This window comes from Quercus suber, unplaced genomic scaffold (assembly GCF_002906115.3).
Source record: "Quercus suber isolate HL8 unplaced genomic scaffold, Cork oak 2.0 scaffold_209, whole genome shotgun sequence".
NCBI lineage: Eukaryota > Viridiplantae > Streptophyta > Magnoliopsida > Fagales > Fagaceae > Quercus > Quercus suber.
The window spans coordinates 540,309-560,992 of NW_027069667.1; the positions used below are offsets into that span (position 1 = coordinate 540,309).

General features: G+C 32.3%; 2 protein-coding genes and 1 pseudogene across 2 annotated transcripts; all 3 read right to left on the minus strand.

The window, feature by feature from the left end:
- Positions 1-161: 161 nt before the first annotated feature.
- LOC136070100 (disease resistance protein Roq1-like) lies at positions 162-5,011 on the minus strand. The gene is made up of 2 exons (XM_065779487.1): positions 4,307-5,011; positions 162-1,341 (listed from the first exon to the last, which is right to left on the minus strand). The coding sequence occupies exon 2, from the start codon at positions 1,227-1,229 to the stop codon at positions 162-164; it is 1,068 nt and encodes a 355-aa protein (XP_065635559.1). The 5' UTR covers positions 1,230-1,341; positions 4,307-5,011.
- Positions 4,363-4,824, minus strand: LOC136070101 (TMV resistance protein N-like). Its single transcript, XM_065779488.1, has one exon. The coding sequence runs from the start codon at positions 4,822-4,824 to the stop codon at positions 4,363-4,365; it is 462 nt and encodes a 153-aa protein (XP_065635560.1).
- Positions 5,012-7,513: 2,502 nt separating the features above from the next.
- Positions 7,514-19,363, minus strand: LOC111995986 (CBL-interacting serine/threonine-protein kinase 11-like; annotated as a pseudogene).
- Positions 19,364-20,684: the final 1,321 nt, after the last annotated feature.

Genomic DNA, 20,684 nt, shown 5'->3' on the forward strand with positions numbered 1-20,684 from the left:
TAAGCAACCTTAGACTTTTCATATTTGAGAAGGCTTTGTCATTCAAGTTTTCTTTACGTGGAGGCGAGTTTAGCACCATGTCTTCCATAACTTCTATTCCTTGGAAATCAAGAACTATACCTTCTACAACTTCTGTTCCCTGGTAATCAAGAACAATGAAATTATTGTTGGGAAAGATATAGCAAAAAAATTGCTAAAATTACACAAAAACACACTTTTCGAAGTTTATGTCTATATATAGAGCCACTTACAATATTTTCCTTTAGCACATGAAACACATCCTTACAAAACCATAACCTACTACGTCTTCCAGGCTCTTGAGATGATTCACGACTAACGATTCTCCAACCCATCTCTTGTATTAAGTCATGCATCTGTAATTTTCCCCCTAAAATGGCAATGAGAGATTTGTCCTTCAGAGTTTCTATATTCTTCTCGCAACCAAAACCTTCTATATGTGCCACTCGATTTTTATCCTCCCCTTTGAAGAAACACGTAATATCCAAAAATAGATTTTGCTCTATTTCATTCAATCCCCTATAACTTATTTCAAGTTTATCAAGAATTTCTCCTTCAGGGATTTCTTCTAATTGATGTAGGTAATCTTCCCATACCATTCTTGGTCTATCAATCAAGGAGGAACCCAAAACTTTAAGAGCTATAGGAAGCCCTTTAGCATACTTCACAAAACTATTGGACAAATCCTCAAAATCTTTTTCAGAATAGGTTTGGTTAAACACAGTCCAACTAAAGAGCTCCAAAGCTTCATCATTATCTAATCCATTAACCTTATATATGGTACTCAAATGATGCCGTTTTAGCAAGTGCTTATCTTTACTTGTGATAATGATCATACTCCCTAGACCAAACCAGTCAGGGCTCCCGGCTAATGCCTTTAGTTGTTCATCTTTGTCAACATCATCAAGAACAATAAAAACCTTCTTATTTAGTAGTCTCTTCTTTATGACTTTGATCGCTTCATGATGGTTCCATATGTTTACTTCTTTTAACATCAGGGTCTCAGAAAGAAGCTGTTTTTGTAAATTAACTAGACCCTGTTTATCTTTTTCAACTGTATCTCTAATGTCACGAATAAAGCTACTAGCATCAAATTGATGACAAATTCTGTTATAAATGACAGATGCTAAAGTGGTTTTACCAATCCCAGGCATCCCCCAAATCCCGATGAAGCGCACATCATCTGACGTTGTACTAACTAAATTCATCATTTCCTTCACACGTGAGTTTATTCCAACAAGGTGCTCAGAATCATCTGATAATTCACGATTCAATTCATCAAATATGCTTTTTGTGATTTCCTCAATATCTACTGATTCGGGACTGTAATAAAAAAAATAAAAAAAAAGATACAATAATTTTGATGAGACAAGTGTGCTAGCCACAAAGAGATAATAAATTTTTTTAAAATCTTATATTACAGAAGCCAGGAAAAAAACCTTATGTTAAGGGTGTCAAATGCATGGATTTTTATGGATTTGGGGTGGGCGTAATTAAGTTGAGTACATAAAACTCATTTACCAAAATACCACCTAAACCTAAAAAAATGACCAAAATACTTCTAAAACCTAAAAAATGATCAAATAACCCCGAAGCCTAAAAATTGGCCAAAATAACCATAAAACCTAAAAATGAGCAAAATACTCCTAAAACCTAGAAAATTACCAAAATACACCCCGAAGCCTAAAATGATCAAAATTCCCTCAAACTTATAAAATGACAAAAATTCCCCTAAACCTTTGAAGGAGTTTTTTGGTAATTTTAGGTTTTGAGAGTAGTTTAGTCATTTTTAGGTTTAGGGAGTATTTTAGTAATTTTTAGGTATCGCAGATATTTTGGTCATTTTTTAGATTTAAGGAGTATTTTGGTAATTTTTAGATTTCTGAAATATTTTAGTCATTTTATTAGGTTTATTGGGTATTTTGGTGATTTTTTTTTTTTTTTTTTTTTAGGTTTATTGGGTATTTTGGTGATTTTTTTTTTTTTTTTTTTGTTTCGGGAATATTTCAGTCATTTTTAGGTTTGGGGGTATTTTGGTCAATTTTTCGGTTTCGGAGGTATTTCGGTCATTTTATAGGTTTAGGGATATTCTGGTCAATTTTTAGGTTTTGAGAATATGTTGGTCATTTTTAGATTTAGGGGGTACTTTGGTAATTTTTAGCTATTTGGGTATTTTGGTCTTTTTTAGGTTTTATTTTGGTCATTTATAAATTTAGGGGGTATTTTGGTATTTTTTAGGTTTATCGGGTATTTTGATAATTTTTAGTGGTTTTGGGGTATTTTAGAGTGGAGTGATTTGTAGAAATAATACTTGGATCATAATTAGGTCTAATTGAATACTTAGTTAAAACCTAATAAAAATTAGTGTTAATTGGATTTAATTGGGTTAATACCCATTTAATCCAATTAATATTTGGGTGGGCTTGGGTTTCATTTAAGTTGATAGATTTACGTGGACAAATGAGTTTGGGTTAATTTTGCTACCCCTAAATATTAAAATATTTTAAAATTTTCACTATAATTTTTTTCTTCTTAGAAAAAATTTCACTATGGAAATTGTAATAGATGAATTTTATTCAATGAACATAACTTAAATCGGATATAATAAGTTATATATATATATATATATATTATATTTAGCGTGGCCCCTCCATGACAAATATCTTGGCTTTGCCACTTGAATGAATTAACTTTTAACTCTATAAAGTTGTATCTTTATTGTATTTAGATAATTTATGACTGATTATGAACTAAGTTTTCTAATTATCTCTCTTTCACATTTTTTAAGTCTTTTTTAGGGGTCGAACATAATTGGAACAGAAGATTTAGCAGTAGTTAAGATTTTTTTTTTTTTTTATAAATTAATAGTATAACAAATTTATATGAAAGAAAATTGTGAAGAAAAAAAAGTGCAAACTACTGTTTAGATTTAACAAAAAGAAGAAAAAATATTAAACAATTGATTGTCTTTATCATAAAAAACACTCACAATTATGATACATAAATATAAATATGCAAGATATTCTATACTTCAGCCCATTTACTACCCAATATATACAGTTTAAAAAAAAATACCAAATATGAATAAATAATTATAAACAACATTAATGTATATTACAAGATAATATTTTTGTATAAGCATTTTTTCAAGAGTTTTGACTTTTGATAAGCATTTTTTTTTTATAAATTAATAGTATAACAAATTTATATGAAAGAAAATTGTGAAAAAAAAAAAGTGCAAACTACTGTTTAGATTTAACAAAAAGAAGAAAAAATATTAAACAATTGATTGTCTTTATCTTAAAAAACACTCACAATTATGATACATAAATATATAATATGCAAGATATTCTATACTTCAGCCCATTTACTACCCAATATATACAGTTTAAAAAAAAAATACCAAATATGAATAAATAATTATAAACAACATTAATGTATATTACAAGATAATATTTTTGTATAAGCATTTTTTCAAGAGTTTTGACTTTTGATAAGCATTATAGATTATTATATGACATTAAACTCAATCACACTATTATTTATCATCTATTGTAATATACTCTTTTAGTTAAAGAAGCAACTTAAAGTTTTTATATTTTTTTAATTATTCAAAAGATACAATGGGGAATGAGGGATTTAAAATAAAAACTAGACATTTCTAATGGAAATGCCCTATTTGAGCTTATACAACCCTATATGGCTTTCTTTGTTAATTGGGAAAATTACAACTTACATACACGTGGTTTAGTCAAAATTTAAATTGTCTACTTATAGTTTAAAATTTAACATTTTACCTATCTAAAGTTAACTGAAATTTAAGTTACCTACCTAGATTCTTTTTTATTTTATTTGATCTTGTATATTTATGTTTTTTGTGTTTTTGGAGAAGGAAAACATAAAAGTGAAGTAAAATCACATATTTAGACTTGTTTTTAATAGACATGAGTTAAGAAAATTTAACTTAGCTAACCTCACGTAAGTAAAATGTCAAATTTTAAACTACAGGTAAACAACTTATATTTCAGTCAAATCACATGTGGGTAAATTGTAATTTGCAGTTGTTAATTAAAGCAACTTTTTTTTTTATAGAGGAAAAAAGCAACTTAAAGTTAAAAATTAACAATGGAAACATCTCAATTCTCAGCCACAGAATACAGAGTTCTATCAAACAAAACAAATAAAAAAAAAATCATACCAGTACATACACTAGAGAGCAAGAGAGATACCAATTCAAAAGTTATCCAAATCATTGATGATATGAAGAGAAGAAAAGGTAGAATCTTACCTATCCACTAAATGCCTTCCGCGGATCTTGCTCACTTCTTTCAGTGCAGATCTCCACTATTTTATCTGTTCTTCGCGAACCTTGCCATCTTCCTCATGCTTGAGAAATGCTTTCTCAAAGCTCTCCCTCTGATTCCCAACATCAGAGGGATTTACATGGTAGAAAATAGGCCGAACTTTCAGCCCCTTCTCTTTCATGCATTCAAGAATTTTGACAAGTTCGTTCAAACACCACTTTGAAAAAGCAAAGTTTTTTGAGAGAATAATAATTGCATATTGAGATTCTTCTATTGCTTTCATGAGCCCTGAAGCAATGGGCTTTCCTTCCTCGAGTTTTTCATCATCTCTATAAACAATAATGCCTTTTTGTATCAAAGTAGCATATAGATGATCTGTAAAATTCTTACGGGTGTCCTCACCATAAAAACTGAGAAAAACTTCGTATTTCCATCGAGACATAGATGAAGAAGATGAGAAAGACAAGGATGTACTGGCTTTTTGAGTGCTGAAGGAAGCCATTAGAAACTCACAGCCAATAGCTTGTTTATGGAAAATGGAGTACTAAAAGAGAATGGGATTTTTTTTTTTTTTTTTTTAATTTTTATGGAAGAGAATGGAACTTGAGCAAAGCTATATGAGAACTTCAACTTTTTGTGGAGGTTTCAGTTATCATTCGCGGTATTAAACTCCTGGCGACGTGGGAGAAGCATTTATAGGTGCCTAAGTGGGAACACATTAAGTGAGTGTTTGAATTCACATCTCTTCTTCTGTATTTGCATTTTTTTTTTTTTTTTAAAGCATCTCTTGCACTGTTTACGAGACATGAACAGTATATTTAGACTTATAAACAGTAATTTGTACTGTTCATTACACGAATTACACTATGCAAGAAACATTGTGCACTGTTTATACACTATTTATATACTATTCACGACACCCACAATCACTTTACGTACAAAAACTGAAAATACTATTCTAATTAACGAAATTATTAACAAAATGGTATTAAAATGCAAAAAACAATCCGAATTTATGACCCTTCTTAGAAGTTTCAAATGTCAAATCATAATTATGATGGAAAAATTCTGTTACTAGTCTAAGTTATTGCTTTTAATTTTTTTTTTTTTTTAAAATCCGATTTATGACTCTTCTCAGAAGTTTCAAATGTCAAATCATAATTGTGATGGAACAATTCTGTTACTAGTCTAAGTTATTGCTTTATTTTTATTTTTATTTTTTTTAAGTTTTAGAGACAGCTTTAAAAAAAAACTATGTTGGCTTTTGCAAACAAAAATATATCCAATCTTTCGGCATGAAGTCATAGATTCTAGAGAAAGCTGGGACTGCGCTAGGAATAGAATAAAGATTAAATGGAACAACAAAAATATCAATCTCTTATGTGATCTCTGTTAAATTATGGCACAAAAGGTATCCATCATTTTTTTTTTTTTTAATTACACAAATTCTATTGTGGTCATAATTAATAGTTTTGAAGATTCCGTATCTCACTGGATGATAATTTGTTTTTTTTTTTTTTAATTTCCAAGAGGCATTTCCTTTTGAAACTAGATTGCATTCTTTATTCTTTCTTATATTTCACTTGCAACTTAAGTTTCTTTTACCAGACTGTCAATAAAGCGGTCTTCCTCGTGAAAACTTAATAAAGCATTAAGAGCATTCCATCAGTGTTTGCATAAGTGTGTATAAATGTGCAAAATAAAAAAAGTCATCACTTTTACACAACTTGAGCAAAAAAACCACCCACATCAGTGGGTGTATACTTGTTTATATTTATCAGTTGCTACAATACCCGTGTAAATATACACGGGTACTGTAGCATGGTTATATCATTTTTAATATTTTTTTCTCTCTCATCCTCTCAGCTCCCTCTCTCTCTCTCTCTCTCTCTGCGTCCTGCTGAAACTGTTCTTGAGCCTATTCCCGGAGAGTTTCTGCAAGGCTTTCTTGGCTCCGGCGACCTCCATCTCCGCCAGCCTCTGCAAGTGGTTTTGAGCCCCAGCGGCCACCAGTCTTTTCTTGCACCCCTGGCTTCCTCCACCGAGCACTGCCGCCACCACCATCACCAGAAACTTTTTACAAACCAGCTCATTCGATCTGACAGTCAAAAGCGACACCAACGCCTCCGCCGCTGACTCTTGTAGCCCCACCGGCTTCGGTGACTCCATTAGCTTGACTCTTGTAGCCCCACCGCCGCTGATCTCTTTCTTCCTCTGCACAATTTTCTCCTTCAGCTCAGGGTCCAAATCTTGACCCTTAGACACCCCAGAACTTTCAATTTCATCCTCCAGTGCCTTGTTTTTTTCTTTCATATTTCGGGCCATTGCCAGGAGGTGGGTTTCGATCTATGTTTTCTGGTTTTTTGTTGATTGTGGGTGTGGGTCAATAGGTTTTGATCTTGATCAGCTTGGCTTGAGTGGGTTTTCCTTTTGATGATGCTGGTTGGGTGGTGATGATGGTGGCTGGGTGCTGATGTGGGTGGTGATGATGGTGGTGATGGTGGCCGTGGGTCTGTTAGAGAGAGAGGGGCAATGAAGGAGTGAGTAATAAAAAAATGTAAAATAATGAATATTTTATTGAATAAACGTGTAGAATAGATAAACTGATGTGTGTGTTTTGTAAAATTAGATGTGTAAAATAGAAAAAGTAGGTTTTTTCGTGTAAAATAGACAGAAAATTTACACAAACTGATGCGAATGCTCTAAGAATGAAAAATTATGTGAACACTCTTAAGAGTCTAGCCAAGCTTTTGCCACAAGGGCCCACAAGCACAAAACAATGTCCGCATTTCACACTTCCCGCTCGACACGAAATGGCCAAAAAGAGATGCATGAACCTCTTTTTCATAGCATCTTCAAAGCAAAAGGCCAGCTGGGAAAATATTAAAATAGAAAATAATGGTCCTCTAAATATTAAAATAGAAAATAATATTTTGGCAAAAATGCAAAATTGACCCTCTAACTTTCACGTTTTTTCATTTCAGTCCTCTAACTTTCAGTTTTGTCATTTCAGTTCTCTAACTTTCAATTTTTGTCAATGCAAGACTCCGTTACAACTCAGTTAGTGGCTGCCGTTAGAACTCCTAAAACGATGTCGTTTTGTATTTTTTTTTTAATTCAAAATTAAAAGTAATTAAGAAAATTTTGAAAAAAAAAAAAAGAAAAAAGAAAAGAAAAGAAAGGTTTTTAGCTGATCTAAAGAACAAAGATCTGAAGAACACCCAAATCCCTGATCGTGTAGATTTAGCAGATTAGCACTCTCCGTTATCAAACAAACCAGACAAGTTCAAACCTGACGAGAATGAAATGATATCAAAGGCATTCAGTTCTGTAACCTCGAACTCCTCCACCTTAACCTTCTCGTCGTAGAAATTCACTTCCTTGTACCCTTTCTTAAACCACGGGTCCTTCATCATCTCATCAATGGTGATTCTCTTCTTGAGATTCGTGTCCAAAAGTCGAGACAAGAACCATTTCAGATCCGAGGAAAACCACTTCGGACACTGGTATTCTCCTTTGTAAATCTTCTTGTACATAGCCATCAGATTGGGATCGTTAAACGACAAATAGCCCGCGTTCAGAACGTATAAAACAACGCCACATGACCAAACGTCGACAATCGCACTGTCATAGCCTCTCTTTGTCAAAATATCCAGCATCACAGAAGCAAGTGTGCCACACAGGGTGTGCAAGAGCTCGTCGGATTGGATCTGCTTCTTGACGGTGGAGAGTTCGAAATTAGAGACTTTCAGATTACCACTCTTGTTGAGGAAGAGATTCTTCAGCTTCAGATCGTGGTGGAAGATGCCGCACGAATGGCAAAATTCGATGGCGGAGATGAGCTGCTGAAATACTTCCAGTTGAGAACTTCGGTGAATCAGCCTTTAGCGACCTTTGCGAATAACTTGCCTCCTTTGATTTTTATTTTTATTTTTTTTTTCAGATTTTTCTTATTTTCTTTTAATTCCGAATTTATAAAAAAAATAAAAAAAATAAAAACCATGCAAAATGGCGTCGTTTCAGGAATCCTAACGAGAACCACTAATTGAGTTGTAACAGAATCCTGCATTGACAAAAATTAAAAGTTAGAGGACTGAAATGACAAAATTGAAAGTTAAAGAACTGAAATGGAAAAACATGAAAGTTAGAGGGTCAGTTTTACATTTTTGCCTTTTATTTTTGTGCGCTTGGTATGGTTCACTTGGCACATACAAAGTCTTTTTTAATTTTGCACAGCATGATGATTATTAATCCAAAATAATATCTACAAGAAAAGTGTATATATACACACACGCAAAAGATAAAGCAAATAATTACACTATTTTGAGTTGAAATTCTATAGTTCACAGTTTTTTTTTTAAAAAAAAAAAACCCTTTGTATCAAGTATCAATTTTTTTATCAAATATATTTAAAACAAGAAAAAAAAAATATTGAACTTTTGACTTTGTGAGAGTGAGAATGAGCGTGTGAAATGGAGAAGTGCATAAGGTTTTGAACTTTTGAATTTGTATTTAATCAAAATGAAATTGTTTTTAATGTGAAACTGGAGAGCACTATGGTTGGCTTGGCCATTAATTTCATATATTATGAAATTATTAATATATGTTTAATATAAAATAAATATATATATATGGGTGTGGTGCGGTGTTGTTTTGTGTAGTTTTCTTATCGTAAAACCGCACACCGCACTATACAGTGCAGTGCGATGCGGCTACTCAATTTTATGGGCAGTTTTGGTTGGTATAGATGCAATCGTGCAGTTAGTGCAGTTTGATAAAAACACCTAAATGAAACAGTTATTCATGTATGATAGTTGTAGGGAGAATTTTGTGAGTAGTGGTACCCTTATGCCTTCAACTCATGCTTATAAGGCATAGGGGGGGCGCTTCTCTTTCTGATGTGGGACTCTTGCACAAAGCATGCCCACATCGCTTGAGGACCAAGCCGTGCAGGGGATAGAAGCTCAGGACGTTGCGCTCTAAGCATGCCTGTGGCCTACCCTCTAAAGCGGACAAATAGATTGCGGGGTTGAACAAAAAAATTCTCCCTACAATAGTAATTCTGTCATTTAGTTGCATCTTTATTATATGGATTAATTATTACATCTACATAAGAATAAATAAGAATAAGGATTCTTTACAAATATATATATATATATATATATTCTTTAATTGACAATAGCTATTCTCGCCCCCTCTCAATCCTAGCCCCAAAAAATCCCTAAGACCGAAATTACGCCAAATTGAAAAACATGAACCATTGGTAATCTATCTAAAATGATGTTATTTCAGTATATTGAGTGAAAACTATTTACATTGCATGGTGTAGCAGGCTATGCAACGAATTTCGTACGTTTTTCATAGTGAATTTTTTTTGGGTAGATTTATAATTAACTTCTGTTGACAAAGTTAATTGTAGGCTGGAATAATGTGTTCAATTGGTCTGGGACAGAGTAAGAATATTGCTGGCAAAAATGAAGATTTGCCCTTTTTAGCAAACATTGCAACAAAATGCCCATTTTCTGAAACTATTTAGGTCCATGTCTCTATTTTTTAAACTTGATTTTCAAAAAATTGAGTTACATGTAAATTCAAAAAAAAAAAAAAAAAAGGGGTGGAACTTGAGTTTCTAGAACTCAAGTTCCACTTAAAAATTTTCTAAGAAACTCAATTTTATAGATATCAATTAAGTTTCACATGAAACTGGATTTTATTAAAATCGAGTTTCAAAACAGGAGCATAGACCTAAATAGTTTCAAAACAGGAGCATTCTGCTGTTTGCTAAAAAGGGGGCAAATCCCCATTTTTGCCGAATATTTCTTGTATATATGGATTGTTTTCTGATGAATGTTGTATTGTGTTACGTGTGGCACTTTTTTGCTGCGTCTTTAGGTGAGAAACTGATTTGGGACAAAGCAAGCGAAAGAAGGAGACGAACAAAATATTATACTTGAGGGGAGTGAATTTATAAAGAGAACACATGAAGATCTTGTGATTTTTATAGAAATTAAAATGAGGGAAATTCACGATACTCAAGTGGCTCACTCTGACCAACGTTATCCTGCCAAGGGGTTACCTCTCCATTAATGCGGCCAGGGGGGTTAGTTGAGTGCATTAAATGCGAGAGTGACAGCTTGCCTTGGGGTTAGCCACTCCCCGGAATCAATCTTGTCAGGCCGAGGACAAGGTGTCCTCGGCGTGGATTCAAGAGAATAGGCTTCCCCCCTTTCTCCTCAGAAATAGCTTGCTCTCCTCGGCATGGGCCTTGGGCCTGCTATGTGAAGGACTGAGGCTATCAGGCCCACGGACCCCACATCTTCTATTCTCCTAATATAATTTTCATGCAATGTACCAAACATGCCATTAGTGACCAATAACCTAAGTGATGTGTTCTTTTTAGAAGATGCAACCATGTGAGTTTTTAAGATTCGAGCTTCGCGTGGATTAAAATTTCACATTAGTGTTGCCAATGCCAACACATAAAACTCAAGTCTGTGAGACTTGAGTTGCTACAATAAACTTGCGTCTAAAAGGCTCAAGATGGTAATTTCAGAAATAATTTCCGAAACATGCTAACTAACGAAATTGTTAGCAAAATGGTATTAAATTGCAAAAAAAAAAAAAAAAAAAAATCCAATTTATGGTCCTTCTCAGAAGTTTTAAATGTCAAATCATAATTGTAATGGAACAATTCTGTTACTAGTCTAAGTTATTGTTTTGAAAAGAATTTTTTTTTTTTTTTTAATTTTTAGAAACAGCTTTAAAAAAAGTTGATGTTGGCTTTTGCAAACAAAAATATATCCAGTCTTTCGGCATGAAATCATAGATTCTAGAGATAGCGGGGACAACCAACGCTTATAGTTTGACTAGGAATAGAAATTTAGAAAAAAGATTAAATGTAACGACAAAAATATCAATCTCTTATATGATCTCTGTTAAATTATGGCACAAAAGGTATCCATCATAATTTTTTTTTTTTTTTTAATTGCACAAATTCTATTTCTGGTCATATATAATTAATAGTTTTGAAGATTCCGTATCTCACCGGCAAGGTTTTTTAGACCCGGACCGTTCATTGAACCGTAAAAGATAGAGGTTCAAGGTTTTTGAGATCGAACTGAGATCGAACCGGGGTCGAACCGTGATGACATCATAATTAAGTTAATAATTAATTAAAGTCTAAATATAGATATTAAATTTATAAAACTAGCAAAATTGACTAATATATCTATATATGTAAGGGAAATTTAATGATTTTCAAGCATATTTTTAATAATTAAATAAGAAAGTTAACAAAATAAAATAATAACTATGAAAACATTAAAATTTATGATTAATTTTTGAAGTAAAGTTGAATATCTTTGAAGGATTTTAATTATATATTTTTTTATTCCTTGTAAGAGATGAATAATTTAATTAAGTAGAATAAAATTGCGTTAAGTTGTTTTTATAAAAAAATAAAAATTCTTAGGGTTGGACCGCACGGTTCTCACCGGTTCATGCTGTCCAACCCCGGTTTTAGGGGTTCACGGAATTAACAAAAAATTCGGTTCTTTAGACTTAAAAAACCAGTTTTCATCTCGATTCTCAGTTCTCACGGTCCGATCTCCTGGTCCGGTGCAGTTCTGAGAACCATGCTCACCAGATGATAACCTTTTTTTTTTTTTTTTTTTTTTTCTAATTTCCAAAGAGGCATTTCCTTTTGGAAACCAGATTGCTTTTTTTATTCTTTCTTATATTTTATTACAACTTAAGTTTCTTTTACCAACTGCCACTAGCAGTTTTGTGAGATGGCGTGTTTTGTTATCAAAAAAAAAAAAAGTTTCTTTTACCAGCCAGTCAACAAAGCGGTCTTCCTCTTGAAAACTTAAAGCATTAATTAAGAATGAAAAATTACGTGAACAGTAATCGTCTAGACTCAAAATTTCTACGAAACTTGATCCAAGCCAAGCTTTTGCCACAACGTACGGCCCACAATAAGCACAAAACAATGTCCGCATTTCACACTTCAATTCCCGCTCGACATGAAATGCTCAAAAAGATAGAGATGCATGAAACTCGTTTTCATGGCATCTTCAAAGCAAAAGGCCAGGAATATATTAAAATAGAAAATAATGATCGGTGGTTTATTTTATTATTGTGCGGTTGGTATTAAGGGAGTCAATTTCGTGTCGAAGATCGTACCGGTTTAGTCAGCGAAACGATATATTTTAGTATCGGTTAATATCAGTGTACCGTTTCAAGTTTACCGTTATTTAAATATATATATATATATATATATATATTTGTATATATTTTAAAGATAAATAAATATTATTTGTATATTTATAACTTTAATTATTTGGTAAAGTTAACTCGTTAAGCCAGTAAACTTGTTAAGCTTATAAGTTTATTATAAAAAATGGACAAAGATAAAAGTATCGGCCAAAAAAGAAAATAAAAAAGAAAGAGAAGTAGGTGAGATATTCCGCGAGAGGGGGTTGGTAGAACTCAAAGAACTCAAAATTTTTCCCATCTTTCAAGTACCTTTTGTCAGTTTTTTTTCTCCACACACGTTAACTTACTGACTAGCACAGCTTCTCATTTCACATTTCCAAGACTCTATTTTATCTCACGTGACTTGCTCTTCCCACGACACATATTTTCAGATTTTTCTCTCCAACATGAGACTATCTTGCTCCCTTCCATTAGCCAAGACATGTTTTCAGATTTGATCTATCTCTCCCTCTTTCTTAGATTAAGCATTAAACTCCGTTTCACTGCTTCAATGCCGGTGCTGCTGTTCACTGCCAGCCAGATTTGCTATCACCAGTGCGAGGCCAAGATGAATAGATCCCAAATCGGTGTGAGGAGGAGAATTTCTGAGTTACTGTGTTAAATCCACCTTTTTTTTTTTTTTTTTTTTTTTTTTTTTTTCGGTCCTGTATCTAATTTCCGGCCGAAACCCGGTATATATCCTGGTATGGCCGAAACGGGTCTGGTACGGCTGGTATTAAAACCGGTACGAAACACCACTATTTCTGTTCCGGTGTATGTACTGGTACGAAATATACCGGCCATATCGGCCAGTACGGTACAAAATCGTCTTCTTTAATTTGGTATGATTCACTTATTGGCAAAAGATAAATCAGTATTACAAGCTTTTTTTTTTTTTTTTTTTTTGAATTTAATATTATAATTTTTTATTCATTCATCTCTTCTAATGTCATAAATTTTAGAGGCTTGCCAATCAAAGAATATCCAATAATGAAAAACTAGCAATTTAATTAGGATGGACATCTGAGGTAAAAAAAATATTTTAAGTAAATAAAAATTGAAGCAAATATTAATCATAGAGATTCAAACAATAAAAACTTACTAATGACCTTGTTTTTCATGAGAATCCCCCACTTGACCCTCTAATTTTCATGTCTTTCATGGACAAACCAATTTGTATAAAATAAAGTAAATAATTACACTATTTTTAGTGGAAATTCTATAGGTCACAGTTAAAAAATTACAAAAAAAAAAAAAACGATTTGACATATGTGCCTTTACTCATAAAATGGATAAATACAACAAATAATAACTTCTAATGGCAGTTAAAAGGATAAAAACAAAAACAAATAAGATAAGAAAATTGTGTCATCCCTTGATCATTTATTCCAAATTTTTTTTCCAACAATTTTCTTAACAAATAAATCAAAATCTCGCACAACAATCAAATCAAATGAGCAATAAATGGGAAAAAAAAGGAGATAGAGAATTAAGAGAATTACTTGAAAGGAGGACGACTCTTTCGTAGAGAGAAAGAGAAATTTTTTTTTTTTTTTTTGAAGTTTAAACAGCAGGATGAGAGGTATTTATTTATGTCTAAAATTTTGCCAACTATACAGAAGAATTAAGGAAATGTGAAAGTGCCTCAATTTTAATGGACATCTAAATTTATAAATCTCATCAAAAATAAAAATAAAAATTTACACAATTTTACATCAACAACTGAAAAGCACAAATCTACTACCAATTTTACACATCTACTGACATACACAAATTTACACAAATCTCATTGCCTTGTCTGCTCAATGTCATCCTTGTTGAGATTGTTTGGAAACCATGATGAGACATCATCATATTATTGNTCTCAAATCAAAACTCTTGCTCCCGCTTTGTCTTTAAAAATCACTCCATCAAAGTTTATCTTGAAGGACAACTCTTATTTAAGCTTGATTGGACAAAAGTGTAGAGACAAATAATCATATTACTCAATCCATTGAATCTTACTCTTGCAATTCTACATTGAACTTAGTTCTTATGCCTAAAAGATAAAATTGAAAAGTTATTTATTAAATCTATCTAAAGCATTAAAGTAATAAAAACATTTTAAAGATTTGAGTTGTTTGACCCAATCCATTTATTCTAACTCTTGTAATTCTACATTGAACTTAATTCTTCGGTAGAAAATAGAAAACTTAAAAGTTATCCATTGAATCTATTTAATGCATTTTTTAAGGTCCAAAAAATCACAATGTTATACCAAGGCCCAAAACAATGCAAAGGATTGAAATCTAGGAAAGTAAAGCATTTGGGCTTCCAATAAAGAAAAAAGAGGAGAAGTCCAAACCCATTAAGGGTCCATATGGAGGGGCCCAAATCCATGAATGGACAAGTTTCAAACCCCATGGACACAAAGAAGAAGGAAAAGCCCAGCCTAGTCCTCCAAGTCTAAAAAATCACTAGGGAGCTCGGGAAAAGAACTGGGTCAAGATATCTGGGGATTCCTAGGTGCCTGGGATCCTCGGGACATGTAGTAAAGCCAAGTTGGGATTGAGACAGTTCAAGGGGGCATACCAAGAAACACAAAGAACATATATGTCCCTATCAACCACATAATGATGCAAAAAAGGATCAGAGGGCTTGGGAACCAACAATTCATGAACAAGGGACTGGTACCTCAGGAAACCTAGAAAGAATAACCATGAAAGAAGGTGTTTGGGAAACTTTCAACTTGGTAGAAAGGAATTAACTCACCTGAGAAAAATAACAAAAGGCAAAGAAGCCAAAAGGTGAGTCTAAAAAAGTGGAATCTAGAAGCCTTGGAGAAGGAAGAAACAAAAACTACTTTCTAGGACCCCTCAGATCGAGAAAATCAGCAAAAAGCCTTTTGAAGAAGGAACCTCAAAAGAAGAAAATAATGAGGAATAAGGAAGGGATCAGCCACCAATGTTATTGGCACAACATTGGTTTTGGTATCCCAAGGGAGCAAATGAAGGGAATCAATGGTACCCTGGAAATTGATGGCATTATAAAAGGGGAAGCAGCTAGTAGTGAAAGGCATTCAGCAACAGTGGATTAGAGTAAAAATCATTAAGAAAACTCTGTTAGAATTCAAAAAAATAAAAAGAGAAAAAGGAGGGAAATATCGTCCGGTATTTTTAAACAGCCACTAGAGAACACACTTGAATTCAAAGAGATTCAAACTTTGGAAGTCTTAGAGGCCTAAAGAGCCATCAAAGTCTGTGATTTTTGAAATTATTTAGACCTTGTAACACGTCCTAGTGAGCATAGTGTATAGTGTATAACACAGTCAAGAAAGTAATAAAATATTTTGCATTATTTTAAGATCCCTAATGCTTTATTTTATGTTCATTCTTGATCAATTTTGTTCCTTTGCTGTTTCTTGCTGTTCAATGCATATATTTCTTGTCTATTAGCATGTATGTGTTGTAGGATTCGTGCTCTGTGCACCACTTGGTTCGAAATCAGCCTAATTTACTTGCGGTGAACTAAGTCCAGTCCCTTAAAATAATAAGTATTGGGCCTAGGATCCTTATTTCTACTTGGGCCTGTGTGCTAAAAAAAAAAAAAAAAAAAGAACCCACACAGCATTTAATGTAATAAAAGCATATTAAATATTGGAGTTGTTTGGTAATTTAAAACATCATTTCATATTTTGGGAAACAATGGGAAGAAGTAAATATAGAAGGTTAAATGTAAAACTACTCTAATAAAGCACCACGGGTAAAACCTCATGTTCTCTCATTCATATGAAGTCTCTTCAAAGTTTAAACATCTTCAGCGAGTGCTTATAGGCTTTTTTCCCCTTTAATTATATATATATATATATATATTTTTTTTTAAATATAAATATATGATACATTTTTATCATATCTATATATATAATAATAGGTGAAGCAGAGAGAAACTCAAATAGAATTCCAAATTAGAGTTTCAATTTTGTGCCATGTGTCATTCCAATTGTTCAATTAGAGTCTGAAATTGGAGTCTAATTTTACTATACACGTGTACAAAGAAAATAATCAAAAGAATATAATATGATTTGGCGTTGTTTTCGAGAGAACCATTACTCTTATTCATTGTTTTTATTTATTTTTACGTAAGTTCATTATTCTCTTGGTTCAAACTTCAAAGTGTCTAGGGAACTATAATAGGAGGCCAAATATGGAAAGTTGCCGTGGGAATTGAAAATAAATTTCAAAAAATTAATTAAAAAAAGAAAAGAAAAGAATATTGCAAGAGATGCACCACTTGGAAAGATCGAATTCCAATTAAAATTCATTGGACTTGGTAATGAGATGAGATGAAATTAATAACACATTAAACACTCATGCTTTGGGAATCAACTTGGAAAGATCGAATTCCAATTAAAATTCATTGGACTTGGTAATGAGATGAGATGAAATTAATAACACATTAAACACTCATGCTTTGGGAATCGGTATTACCAATCTAAATCCATTGGACTTGCTTTGTAATAATACAACTATGAATGATGTATAAAAACACGCACAAATTCATCTCTCTATAAAAAGAGATTGGAGAGAATTTCTTTTATCAGCCATGCAACTTCAAAGGTTTTTTCTTCACACAAATACCCATCATGTTACAAAATGACCTATCGTAAAACTATAACATGAGTACAACTTTGAGGGTTTTTTTTTTTTTTTAATTTAAAATTTTTTAAGCTACGAAAATTTCAATCACTAATAGAGATTGAAGATTCAAAAGCGTGAATAGATCTTTTGGATAAACATCGTCACCAAGGTTCATCTTTCTGTGTAATATTTCTATTTAGTTTTGATTCTCTTAATTGATATAGTGATGGGTTTGTCTGTATGTGCATACATTGAGTCAATATTAACATTTTTTGAAATCCTTTGGTCCTTACTTGATGATTGACTTTTCTTGCAGATATCAATCTTGCACGAAGATGGCTTTCAACGTATTTGGCATGACCTTATTTAAAACAATATTTAGCACATGGGAAGAATATCCAATGTCTATATATATATATATATATACTGCTAAGTTTTATTAATAAAATTTTATGGTTAATAATATGAATTTAGACTTAACTAAGCCTTTTAAACATGAATAAACTCATGATTAATAATATATTCATTCTCATGCGGTAGCATGGGGTACATGCTAGTAATGTCTAATGATTGTTCTTTATTAAGTATTAGATTAAGAAACCAATGAATTTCTTTTTGTTTTTTTTTTTTTTTAATGTTAATTTTGTTAACCTAAACTTTCAAATTTAGTTTAGATTTGAATTTCAAAATGTTGGGAACAATAACAACTTGGATAATTTCGAACCATTGGAGGATATCAAGATTTTAAATTTTGTTGCTTTTTTATTATTTAACCCAATCATATGTCTTTGGTTCTTATTTGTTAAATAGAAAAGTTTGAAATAAATTAAAGTTTTTTTTTTTTTTTGAGAATCAAAATAAATTAAAGTTATATTTTGAGATTTGAGAAAAGTGGACATTAAATATTTCTATTTAAAATCTTTATGAATATACTTATTTACCCTTATTTGTAATGTTTTGGTAGAAAAAATATTAAGAAAATATAAATGATATTTTAAGGGTTTTATTTTTTAAATAAAAACAGTAAATAAAATTTATTATTGTAAGTGTGCAACATCATCAAGTATTTTTTTTACCAAAAAAAAAAATAAAATTGGAGTATCCATTATTCAAATTTTTGTAATATCTATTGTGGGGGCCTGTTAGTTAAAAAGGTATAGTAATCCTCAGAAATGGGCTTGGGGCCCAAAGGCCATCCGAGAACACGTAGTTATCCGAGGACAGTCTAAAAAAGTTTTATTCTTATCAAATGGGTGGTATTAAAGAAACGAGTAGATATTATATACAGCGGCATAACACATGTCCGAGGACACCAAAGTCCGAGGTCAAGGTAACCTTCACGTTAGCGGAAAGACCCCACCAAGTTGTATCTGAACTGGAAATTGGATATAGCTTAGGAGGCGTTGGGGAAGGTAGCAAATATCTTTTGAGGCCATCACCTCCACATTAAATGCTTTCCAGCTAACAGTCTGGCCGCATTAATGTGGAGGTGATACCTGAACAGTAACTAAGCAACTTTATGGCCACTAAGCTGAAGGTTCCGGTAGGTACTGGATGGGACAGAAAGGAGCTCTCAGGATAAGAACTACACGTGTACGATGGAAACAGGGGGAAAACGGAGTATATAACATAGGAATGAAGAAAACAGGAATAATGCCGTTGATAGAAAACGGCACCATTTTGCCGAACTACAAATTTAAAAGGATGTCATTTTTGTCAACGATTTTAGGGAAATTAATGAAAGGTTTTACTCAAACCTTTTGAAAAAGTATAGGATTTAAATTGAAAATTTTAAAATGAGTATGATTAGTTTAAAACTACTACTATTCCATACGGTTTAAAACACGATTTATTGTTATCATAACCAATAAGAAATAAATAAATTACGCTATAATTGGCTGTCCAAGGAACTCATGGTTTCATCACCTTGCTGTCCAATTTCGAAGCGACCCAAATAAATCTACCTTGCTGAAAAATTTGGTGATTTTGGTGATAGCCATCGAGAGGGGTTGCAGTAGTAACATTGGTTTCCAATGGATAAGCAAGGTGATAAGAATATTCCGAATACAGAATGTCAAGGTGAGCAATCAGATTCACGTCGACAGCAAAAGAAGCACTTAGCAACAGTCCCATCCAAGCACTTTCAATGTACAAACATTTGTGAACCATTTTTTATGCCTCTTTTTACTACAGTGTTTGCTATTGAAGAAGAAAGAAAATTGATTTTCCCATTAGTCCTTACTTCAATGAAGCTATGCACGGAGACCAGATGTTTATAGTTGCTTGCTACAGATATTATCTGAGATCATTCTCTCACTGCCGTTTTAGTTGGGCCTCTAGAGAAGCGTATGATGCAGCCCATTCCTGCAAAATTGCGCCTTGAATAGGGTGTTTTTAGTGTTGTTTTAACTGGTCATGTCTTCTAGCCCCTCTTCCCTTTTCTTTTGTTTTTTCTTTTTAATTTTTTTTATTAATTGTTTAAAATCATTTGGACAAAGAAATTTGATCCTCGATTTTCTTAAAAGAGATCAGACAATGTCATTGAATTAAAAGATTTTTGGTCTATCATACTAGCTAGTCCTAACTTGTGTAGTGTAATATTCAATTCCTGTGGTTAATTTAACTTCATCATATACAGATATTGGTTTTTAATTTTGTATAAAATGTGTTGTTAAATTTATATAAAGTAATTTATACTAATAGTCATTCTTCAAAATTCCTTGTTCTCTTTTTAAAATCATCTAATCCATAGTCCAATCGAACATTTTTGATATAGCAAAATATATATTTTTTTTTTCATAAAAAAAAAATAAAGAAATAAATAAAAAACCTATACTATGAGACATTTTTCTTGTTCTTTTTTGGCATTTCTAAATTTTTTTAGAATATTTATTAACCATATACCTAGTTGAAAACCTAACACCTCCTGAGATGAGGTCTTAATTTGAACTAGCTATCTAAAGGTTAGTCAAAAATGAATTGAGAGTTGGAGTAAACCTAAGTTATTAGTAGCAAAGCTATTTACTAACAAGTCTTTTAACCGGGGGGGCATTCAAGATTGCCATGATAAATAGATGGAAGCTTACTATGTCCTTATACAGGCCGGAGATTTGGGAGAGAATGTTTTCATATTTTATTTCTAGGACTCCCTTGATAAAAAGATTGTCCAAATAAATAGCCCTTAAGCTTTTGATAAAAGCCTTTTACTGTTGCATGAGTTTTTGAATCAATGGCATTAGAATTTAGAAATAACTTAGATTAAAAAATTTATTTCTGGCTTGCAATGAGATGTATAACAGAAAACTCAGCAAAAATTGGATAGAGGTAGCAATCCCTGCGTTCTTTTACATGAGCACAAGCATGTATACTTATGCTTGTTAAGAATTGTCTCTCCTGTCTATTGTCCAACCCACAAATAATTTTCATTTCATCTTCCTTCTTTTGCCCATAAATTTAATCTACTTTGGGCCCAAAGAATATGTAAATAAAA

Coding starts and splice junctions, on each gene's coding strand:
- LOC136070100 (XM_065779487.1), bottom strand. CDS start 1,229: ATGATGAATTTAGTTAGTACAACGTCAGATGATGTGCGCTTCATCGGG.
- LOC136070101 (XM_065779488.1), bottom strand. CDS start 4,824: ATGGCTTCCTTCAGCACTCAAAAAGCCAGTACATCCTTGTCTTTCTCA.